The following is a 10,952-nucleotide window of genomic DNA, read 5'->3' on the forward strand; positions in this document are numbered from 1 at the left end:
CTGTTTCTTCTGCTTGGTTGTTTGTGTATAGGAAAGCTTCTGACTTTTGTGTGTTGATTTTATAAACTGCTACCTTGCTAAACTGGTGGATGGTTTTGATTAGTTCCTCTTTGTGTTAGCTTTTTAAGATGGAAGTTTATTTTGTCTGGTATGAATATGGTTACTCCTACTTTCCTTCAGGTATCTTTTCTATCACTCTATTTTCATTCTTTATTTATTCTTGGTACTTAGGTGAATTTCCTGGATGCAGCAGATGGTTGAGTTTTGTTTTCTAATAATCCAAAAGACTCTGATTTTATTTTATTATTTTTAAAGATTTATTTATTTATGCATACAGAACTGGGGTGCAGGCCAGAGGTGCAGGGACATTGGGAGGATTAACCAGAGACACAGTGGGGAGCAGAACAGGCAGCTCGAGAAGTACACTGTTGAGGGGAGCAGTGGACGGTTCAGGAGAGGTCTGCCGTGCCTGTGGTCACCTCTGGGGCTGAGAATGAACTCACACTGAAGTGGCTGCAACCAGCTTTCAGTGCTGTCTCCTAACTCATTGAGCCACCAGGGAGGGTCCAGGCTCTGATTTTAAATGGTCAGATCAGCATATTGACAGAGTGATTATCAATATGTAAAGGTTCATTCTTACCATTTTGTTCCTGGCTTTATGGTTTAATTTGTTTATTCAATTTGTGTGTGTGTGTAAATTCCTTTCTTGGGTGTAAATCCTAAATCTTCTTTTAGCATTTCTTATAGCAGGGTGTTTTTAGATGCAGATGCTTTTAAGATTTTCTTTGTATGAGAAGACTCTTATTTCTCACACTAAAAGGAGAGTTTGGAGGATAGAGTGCTATTGGCTGAATTTTTTTTCCTTGAAGTATTTTCACTATGCCACTCCATTCTTGTCTTGTCATAGTTTCTTCAGAGAAATCCCACTGTAGCTTAATCTATGTGCCTTTATAGGTTATCTGTTTCTTCTCCCTAATCAGCTTCATTATTATTATCTTGTATTCTTGGAAGCTTTACTATTATGTGTCTTGCTGTATTTTTTCTTTTATTTTTGTAGCTTGGGGGTCTCCTCACTTCTTGATTTCTATGTTCATTTCTTTCTTCAGATTGGTTAAGTTTTCTGCCATAATTTCTGTAAAATAGTTTTTCAGTTGCATTCTCTCTCTTCTGAAGTTCTGGTGATATTTATATTTCCTTTCTTCCTGGTATCAGCAAATTCTAGAAGTGTTTCTTCATTCTTTACCCTGTGTATCTTTTTCTTTTTCTAATTTGCTCCTTTCCACTTTTTCATCTTCAAGATTATGATTCATTTTTCCATTTGATTTATTCAACATCCATGATTTCTCCTGATTTTTTTTTTGCCACCATCTGCATTACCTTATTGTGTAGTTTCAGTTTTGATCTTCTGTTTGTTGACTATATTTCTCATACTATTCTCTTTCTGAATATTCTTTATATTGTTCCAGTTCTTTAATTTTCTTAATCATAGTAATTTTGAACTCTATGTTTGATAGAAGAAAAGATCTTCCATGATTTTTGTGGTTTGTTTCTGGGGTTTTGTGTAATCGCCCCTGAGGGCATCCTTGGCCATTGTATTTTTCATTTCCCCATTGTTTACTTTAGATTTGCTCTGTGGTGGTTGGGGCTTTTCTTTTAGGGATTTCTCTCCCACTGTTCTGAGTTTTACTTAATGGTAAACACTGCTACTAGGGTCTTGTGGGATTTGAAGTGATGTTGGAGTCTCTCCTAAATACTCTGTTTCCTAGTTTTGGTGCCTGGGAGAACTGGGGGGACACCAAGTCAAGAGAGTGAGATGCCCACCCACAGTGGTATTTCTGGCTTGTTTCTGGTTACAGGGAGGGCATAGGGCTGCTGAAGTTCCCTTATAGAGGACTGCGTTCTGTGGTTCCCAGGCTGGAGTGTTTGTGTTACTGAGGCACCTGTAGCTGGGTCTGAAGTCCTGGGACTTGACAGGACGCTGCTAAAGATCCCTGAGGTAGAGTGTGGCCTGCTCTGTCCAGGCTGTGATGTGCATCTGCTCCCAGTGCATGGATGGTTAAACATGAATGGGATGCACTTTCTGTGTGGTGCTGCAGGCCCGCAGTAAGGTGTGAGGCCCTGCACAGCCTGCACTGTGGTGTGCATCTGCTCCTGACATGCTGATGGCTGAGCACTGAGAGGGATGCACTTCCTGGATGTGGCAAGGTGTGGGGCTAGGTCATGTCTGGTCCAGACTGGGGCATGCTGGGGCTTGAGTCTGCACCCAAGGTGCTGGGAACTGGACCTGGAGTCAGTGGCACCTGCCAGGGGGTTGCTGAAGGTTTTTGGTGTAGATCAAGGCCCTGTGCGGCCCAAGCTAGGACCTGTTACTGCTTCTGAAGAGCTGGTAACACTTCTGGGCATGGCTGGGGCTTGAGAGCAAGGGCTAAGCCCTGCAGTGCCAGGACTGGGGCTTACGTTTGTCCCTATAGGGGTCTGGGATCATGAATATCTTGCTGAAGCTCCCTGATGTCCCTTTTTAAATTAATTATTTTACGTAATGACGTATCCTTGTTTACATCTTTTTTAATATTTTGGTAATACACGATTTCTCCCCTTGGGTGTGGTCATTGTAGCTCCCCTACCGCCAAAGCACTCATAGTTCTCCCTTAACTCATTCTCACCCCTCCCCCCTCTTCCCCCTTCCCCTCCCTTCTTGGACACACTCTTTTCTTTTGTTGTTGTGTTTAGACCATTCATATTTAGGGTAATTGTTGATATATGTGGTTTAATTACTGACATTTTATCTTTTGTTTTATGGTTCTTTTATTTCTATTGTTTCTTTTCCTACATTTCTATCTGCCTTTTATATAGATGGTTTTCCTGGGTGGTCTCTGGTTTTCATTTTTCCCCTAAGTTTCTCTGTTCCAGATTTTTGAGGGTTATTCTAAATCTTTTTATGTAAAAGAGTCTTTTTTAGTGCTATTATTAACTTATTATTTGATTTCATATTTTATCCTTTTCTTCCTCTCTTTCAACATTTGTTATTGTCTTACATTATTCTTGTTTATGTTTCTGGTTTGGTATAATTATTTATCATCTAGATCAAGGTTTGTGTCTTTATTTTTTCTTTTCCTATAGAGGAACTCCTTTCAATAATTCCTATAGGGAAGCCATGTGTGAATTCCAATTGTTTTCAGATGTCTGATAAAGCCCCCTTATTTCTCCATTATATATGAATGTTAATTTTTCAGACTAGAGTATCTTGGGTGCTAATTTTTATCTCTTGGTATTGTGTATGCATAATCCCACTCTTCTCTAATGTGAAGTCTGATAATAACCTTATTGGGGTACCTTTTTATGTTACCTGGTTCCTTACCTCATTGCAGACTTCAGTGTTTCCTATCATTGAATTTTGATAATTTTACAATGAAATGTCTTGGTGTAAGTCTTTGCATTTAGAAATTGTGGCATTTCATTAGCTTCCTGATTATCTTTGCTTAGTTCTTAGGTTTGGGAAGTTCTTTTTTTTTTTTTTTTTTAAAGATTTATTTATTTATGCACACAGAACTGGCGTACAGGCCAAAGGGTCAAGAGTGGTGAGAAGATTCACCAGAGACAGAGTAATGAGCAGAACAGGCAGATTAATGAAGTATACTGCTGAGGGGTGCAGTGGGTGAGACAGGAGAGGTCTTCTGTGCCATGTGGGCCATCTTCCTGACCAGGTATCAGCTATCAAACTAGCAGTGAAGCGGCTGGGGTTAGCTTTGTAGTGCTGCACTTTAAATCCATTGCACCACCATGTGGGAAACCCATTATACTGATGTTTCCTCTCCCAATGGAGGATGGCATTTCTTGTAGAGTCTCTTCATTTTTCCTGAATCTTATTTCTCTCTCCTCTTCCCCCGGAGTTATTTGTATATTTTTACTTTCCATTTCACTGATTATTTCCTCTAATTAAGCCTACTTACTATGCTTTTCATGGTTGTCTTAAGTTCTTTATTTTCCATATTCAGCACATCTGTGTTTTCTTCCATAGCCCCAGTCTCTTTGATAAAGAAGTCCTGCTCCTGAATATTTTTCTGAGTTGCTTAAATTGTCTTTGTGTGGTTTTTTCATGTAGCTCTTCTAAACTCTTTGGTAGCCCCTATAATTTGAACTTTCATTACTTGGAACTTTTATTACTTGGAAATTTCTAAACATTTTCATCCTACTTTCTCTGGGTTGGCTATTCCTAGGCCTGTATCTTCCCTTATTCCAGCAGGTAGTGCTGTGACTTTAATTTGGGGATTTTCCTTTTTTACTTATGTGGGAGAAGGAGGAAGTACGGGAAAAGGGGGGATAAATAGCACAGTCACAATTTTAGGGGACGTGGCAACCCAGGCCGAGAAACTTATGCTGCCACTTCTCTGCCAGCCACCCCAGCAAGCACCAACCATGCCCAGAGTCTGTTTTCTCGGTCCCAGCTCAGACTCATAGGTCTCCATGGCTCACAGCAGGCGTCACTCCAGTGAGAACCCCACCTTGCTGAGGGGGTGAGAGATGGGCCTCACTGGCTAGCTTGCAGTTAGAGTCTCAGGGGCTGAGCACCTGGCTCATGGCCCTTTACCCCCACTGGGGAGGTCACTTGCACCGTCTGGGTGCAACAAAGCATATGGCCTCTGCGGGAAGAGCTGCCAGTGTGGCCAAAGCTTCCTCCCTTCTCCCTGCTCTACTACCTCTGGAAGCAAACAGCTATCAATTGTGGGTGGGGGTAGGGAGTTGGGGGAGGGGTTGGGAGTATGGGGGATGCATGTGTCAATTCAGCCAAAAATGACACTGAGCTAATGAGATTTATTGGTGTTAACAGCTGTTTTCTTAGGTTGTGCTTAGAGGAGAGACTTGCCTGTAGCCAGCTATGCCACCATGCTGTGACTTCACTCACAAGATTTTTTTTTTAATGCCTAAGAGAAGCGTTAATGCCTAAGAGAAGCGTCGATTCTATCCTCTTCCTGTTTATTCTATTGCAAATAATCTTATGTTCTGTAACATAGGTCTTGGGAGTCAGTATAGAAGACTGGAGTAGACCTAAATGTATCTTTAATTATTAAAGACATCTTGGCCCCAGTTGTAGGCATTCTCCTGGCCCCAACAGCCCAGCACTGGAGGGAGAAAATGGTTTAGACATAAGCCCTGGGGTGCCTCAAGGGGGGACTAAGACAAATGCTCTGGAAGAATTGTCTGGGAAACATGGATTAAAGTGCAGCACTGTGAAGATGGCCAGGGAGCTTCAGTGAGAGTTTGATCTTCCCCCACCCCAGGTTGATCTCCATAGTGCAAAAGACATCTCCTGTCCTGCCTACTGCTCCCCTCAGAAGTAAACTTTTGTCAGACTGCCTGTTCTGCTCCCCACTCTGACAAATCGATTCTCTTACCATCTCTGCACCTCTGGCCTGCACTCCAGTTCTGTATGCATAAATAAATGAATCCTTTTTTAAAAAAGAATTGTCTGGAAAACACAAGGTTGGGGGGACGAATGCAGTCGGAGCCTCCTTAATGGCAATCAGTCTTTAATAATAATTAATTAAGTCATATTCTTGATTTGTTAGCAAGTGTAAGCTTGTAGATAGTGGCTGAGATACAGAACTCAGAGGGAAAAAGACCTTGAACCGTAGCTCTTTGGATATCAGCCCTTCTCTGGTAGCATCAAACACTCTCTTTTCTTCCCTTCTGCTAGAACTCTTCAAGTATAGGGATTATGAGCATTTGACCATTCTATCCTGCTAGTCCAAACGAGTGATAGAAAGGAAAGGGTTCAGCTTCCCTGAGGTAGGACCTGTGGGAAGTTGAGGTTCCATTTACATGTTCCTCTTTCTCCTCATCTTCCTTATTCCATAGTTACTTCCACAGGAAATCAGTCCTGAGGCACAAGGCACCAAATCTAGTTTTGACAGCAGGGGATCTGAGTGTCCTTCCCTTCAGCAAACCTGTTTACCTCTCAGGATCTCAATTTCCTCACTTATAAATGGGTGAGGATGCACATTTTGCCTGTGCTCTGAACCCTAAGGCCTCAGCACTTCAAACTGTTTACTGTATCTCTCAATATAGAAGGAGGTGCATGTCCTTGCTGAGCATTTCAGGGTCTTAAAAATACACTGAGAGGACCTATGGCCTCCAAGGGTTCAGTGGTGTTTACAGAAAAGCTACTCCCTGCATTTATGGTGTCTTTGCAGAGAGACCTGGAGTCCAGTGTGTTTTCAAATATGTATTTTCCATGAAGGAAACTAGGGTGGAGGATGGAGCAACAGAGGGATGAAGTTGGGGGCTACAAAGAGGCCATGAGTGGCTCTCCTTATGACAATTATCTGCTCATATACTCTGGTCTCTTCTTGGAAGCCTCTTTAAGATCTTAATTCCCCTCAGCCCCCCACCTCAGGGTCTGTCATTTCAATAAGCTTCAGGCAGGAACACCTCATACCACCTCACCCCCAGTAGAAGTAAGTTGACCAGGCCAGGCTTGGATGCCACTGAGGAGAGACGAGCACGTATTCTGAAAACGGGAAAGAAAAGTCTAGGTGGGATGTGAGTGCAGGGACTCGGCCCCTGGGAGCTGAAGGCTTTTGTGATCAGTGTAATTCTGAAGGTGATTGTTGTAGACAGACAAGAGGGCGGCCAGCACGTGCCTAGGCTTCACTGGGGCCATCGTGGGGTCCGGCAGCCATGGTGTTGGACTGGAACAGGAAGGCAGTGTAGGCCATGTCAGCTTCCTCCTTGGATGACTAAAGGAGCAACAGGAAAGGGGTCAGTATCTGGGGTATTGCTAAGTGGGTGGCAGTCAGAGGGAGAAGCTATACTGAATATCCTGAATTCAAATCTTGATGTAAGTAAGCCAAGTCCATGCTGACCTGCCTTATTCCAGCCCCAAACCCCACCCAAATGAACTCATTTTGAGAATTATTGTAGCATCTAAAATTACCTCCCTCTTTCTCACTACCTCCTTCTAACACATGGGGTGGAACCACTTCTATTTCCTGGGTCTTCCCCTGGAAGTTCTGCCCACACAGTTCCCAGGCATGGTGGCACAGGCTGGTGTCAGCCAGAGTGGGCTTTTTTCTTTCTTCACCAAACCAGATATGGCCTTCAGCAATACAAGACTAGAAGCAAAGACTAGAAGGTTGGCCCAGGGCTAATTCATTGTTCTAAATGCTGCTTTTCTGCTGCTGCTGAGGATTTCAGGAGCAGGGGGCTAGAAAGGAAGGTAATATGTGACCTACAAGCAGGAGTCACCCTGGTAGGATTTCAAGTCCACTGGTTGGGGTGGGGAGGGGCTTCTAGTGACTATCAAATTGTCCAGAATGAATAAAATATATTTCAGGTCCAAGGTTGGTCCTGATCAAACAATGAAGGGAGATGAAGGCAACCTGTCACCTGTGGACCCCACAGCCCACAAAGACCATTCCCCCAATCACTGGCATTTGACATTTGATCTTCCACCCTGTGGCTGACTCTTCTATGCCCTTGCTTCCCTCATCCCCCAGTCTCCTTCCCTCCCACATATGTACCTGTAATTACTGTTCATCTTCTGCCTTAGCCTGTGTTATATCAATGCAGTAAGGTGTATCTCTTTGTCAAAAATTTCTCCTGAATACTATTCTGTCATCAACCCCAACTTTGAAGTCATTTTTTCCTGATGTGTAACTGTAGATTCTCACACTAGATTTCTTAGTCACACAAATGGGGCCTCCTCCCCACTTCCCTTACCCTCTTTGCCTTCTTGGGTTCTTCAGTCTCTGTGGTCTGCTCAGTAGTGGTGGTGGTGGCTTCTGTGTGAAGAGGGAGGGTGGGAGAGCCCTAGATTAGCTTTTGTTAATCTTGTACTCCCACCCTGGTCATTGAGACAGTTATAACCCTTGCTTTACCCCAGGGCATTCTTTCGAGTGAGGGGCATACCATCTTTTCTTCCGAGGGAAGTTTCCTGATTGTCCAGAGAAGTTCCCATGTTGTCATTGGCTCCAAAGTCTCTGGAGTTTTCTAAGTCTGACATGCTGATATCTGCCCTGAAGCTTCTAATTGACATCCGGTCTGTCCAGGAGAAAGAGATGTTGATGCCGGCATAGGGTGTGGGTTCTGTGAGACAGTAAGTCCCGCTCCTCTCTGAGATGCCGCTGAAGCCTTACAGGGCAGCTGGTGGAGGACACTGCTCTGCTTGCTCATCTTAGTTCTTTATATGAGTAATGAAAGCTAACAATCCTGACCTTTATCCTCAATGCATAGTACTTTGTTTTGCCCTCACATGAATCCTCTGAAGTTGTTTTAGATCCTGGTTTTGAGCCATTAGGAAACTGAGGTATGAACGGGGAAACTGAGCTAAGCCAGATGTCCACATCTCTCAGCATCCTGTTCTCATCTTCCTGACCTCCCTGCTATTGAACATGAGCCTCAGCAACTGGATAAGTTTCGGGTGTGTCAGCTGACCCTTCCCCACACTGCTTTTCCAAAACTCTCTGAATCTGTGAGAGAGGATTGTGTGGACTCTCACAAAGACAGCTGTGCAGAACTGAGGGCTTGGAGAGGGGCTGGGGTGTCGGGAGCATGCCGGGGACTTACCAACATTTCTCCTGTGACGGATTCTGGCCACTGCCAGTGCCATAGCCCCCAGGGCCAGCACCAAGGCCAGCGGCACCAGGGTGGAGACCAGTATAGTGCTGCCCCCACTTTGTCCCGTAGAGCTGGAAGGAGGATCAGACTAGTCAGTCACTGAAAGGGAGGCCTGAGGGTCTTAGGGTGTGCTGCCAGGTTGGCTCCAGCTAGTTCTTCCTCCAGATTATGGAATTTTTTACTTATTGAAGTTAGGGTGTGTGAGAAATAACACTTGATGAGTAATCACAGAGTCAGAATTAGAACTCAAGGCTGCCGGAGGAGGATCCAGGGTGACACTAGACATGGGGAAGCAACAGTTTTCCCTAGTTTACACCAGTGGCCTGTGCCTTATTCTGCTCTTTCTTCTCGATCCTCTCCCTACCACAGTTACATTCTGTTCTGTGCCAGAGTACAGAGAACACCACTGGGTGCTGCGAGCGCAGGGGTGGTGGGAGGGCACCTCTATGCACAGAGAGCAGTGGGAGGGCACCTCTGAGCACGGGGAACACTGCTGGGTGCTCTGAGTGTAGGGAGCAGCGGGGAGGCTCCTCCACTATTCCAGAAGGGAAAAGCTCTCCCCCTTGGACCTGGTGGGCCAGTCTCACCCTTTGGATGTTTCAACAGTGGGGAAGTCCTGAATCTTGCTCACCTGCCGGCTTCGGGGGATGCTCTGCTCCCCTCATCTGGAATTCTAGAATCTTCCACTACTCTGGCCTCTGCAACAAGGCTGGGATCTTGAAGGAGTCTGGGGTCCTGGTTGACTGTCTTCTCAATCTTCGTGAGGCGTGGACTGCTCACCTCCTTGCCAGGAACAGCTTTCACTTGAGACACAGGAAAGAACAGAGTGGGGCTGTTCTTACTTATGGAATTTTTTACTTATTGAAGTTAGGGTGTGTGAGAAATAACACTTGATGAGTAATCACAGACTCAGAATTAGAACTCAAGGCTGCCGGAGAAGGATCCAGGATGACACTAGACATGGGGAAGTAACAGTTTTTCCTAGTTTACACCAGTGGGCTGTGCCCTATGAATACAAATTAATTTCAATCCACAGGACTTGTGGTGTAGATTCAACTCTTTTAAGGGCTGACCCAACATTTGACTACAGGGAGATTTTTCACACTTTGAAACCCTGCCCAAAGCCTCCTGAATGTGTGCTGGGAGTGAGAGTGCTGCCTTCTAGCTGTGGCTTGAAGGTGCATCCCTCAGTGAGCCAGCCCACCTGGGGCCAGGTCTTCCAGAGAGATGAAAAATACCCTTTTTACCCACTGGAAAGCAACAGTAGTAGTAATGCAGAGTGATGATTACTGGAATGATTAAGCCTGAATCTCCCAAATTAGAATCTTCTATGTCCTAAAAGAAGGGGTTATTATTTACACTGCTGAAGGTGTCAAAACACCTACTTTACTCCCATTCAGGGCCAAATTCAAGACAATTAACCCACTAGAACTTAAACACCTGGTTATATATATACAGTCTTAACTAACTCGTCTTACTAACAGGTGTAAGACTTCAGTTACACAGCATTACACTGCCCAGTCATAGCCTGAGACTGGTGTGAAACTATGAGAAATTCTAGGTGAGGTGCTGGCTTAGCAGAAGAGATCACCATGGAACTGCACCACACAATTCAGGTACCCGCTGTGCTTTAGGAAGTCTGAAACCCTGATGTGCAATGGGGAGAGCCTGCCAGAATGCTGCTGCCCTACTAACCCTCACCAGCACTGTGCCCCAGCCATCTGAACGGGTGCAGAGGCATTGATCAATGAATAATAGACACCCAAAAGAACCTAAGATTATACCCAGCTTCTTATAGGAGGAGTATAAGGTCAATTTATTAAAAACAGAAAACTTCCTGGGCCCTCCCTGGTGGCGCAGCAGGTTAAAGCACAGCACTGAGAAGCTGAAGCCACTTCCGCATGAGTTCGATTCCCGCCTGCCCCGGAGGTGACCCACATGGCGCGGCAGAACTCTCCTGACCCACCCGCTGCTCCCCTCAGCAGTGTACTTCGTAGATCTGCCTGTTCTGTTCCCCGCTCTGTCTCTGGTGAAACCTCTCACTGCCCCTTAGCCTCTGCATGCACAAATAAATAAATCTTAAAAAAAAAAAACAAACAAAAAACCCCAGAAAACTTCCTATAAGAAAAAATAAAAATGAAGAGCCAGAAGAAAATCACACAAATGCTGGGGCAGAGAACCAAAACAAGAACCCTGAGAGAAAACTCTGTCCAGGAGAAATGAAGAATATACTCAGTGAGGAATTCAGGGGAATGGTTATATCCATGCCCACTAAATTAAGAATGGCGTTGGACGATAAAAAACAGAACATAGTAAAGATCAAGAAGTTGTGAGGC

The 10,952-nt window shown here is 44.6% G+C and overlaps 1 protein-coding gene across 1 annotated transcript in view; it reads right to left on the minus strand.

The window, feature by feature from the left end:
• Positions 1-6,626: 6,626 nt before the first annotated feature.
• The window catches only part of PIGR (polymeric immunoglobulin receptor), a 16,876-nt gene continuing 12,550 nt past the window's right edge, over positions 6,627-10,952 (minus strand). Inside the window, exons 6-10 of the mRNA XM_004685282.2 lie at positions 9,248-9,419; positions 8,566-8,687; positions 7,909-8,040; positions 7,720-7,778; positions 6,627-6,737 (exon numbers count right to left, since the gene is read on the minus strand). Of these exons, the coding sequence (XP_004685339.1) occupies positions 6,642-6,737; positions 7,720-7,778; positions 7,909-8,040; positions 8,566-8,687; positions 9,248-9,419 (581 nt within the window). The 3' untranslated portion in view covers positions 6,627-6,641. The remainder of the gene's footprint in view (positions 6,738-7,719; positions 7,779-7,908; positions 8,041-8,565; positions 8,688-9,247; positions 9,420-10,952) is intronic.

Source organism: Condylura cristata, unplaced genomic scaffold (genome assembly GCF_000260355.1).
Source record: "Condylura cristata isolate star-nosed mole 26May11 unplaced genomic scaffold, ConCri1.0 scaffold00018, whole genome shotgun sequence".
Lineage (NCBI taxonomy): Eukaryota > Metazoa > Chordata > Mammalia > Eulipotyphla > Talpidae > Condylura > Condylura cristata.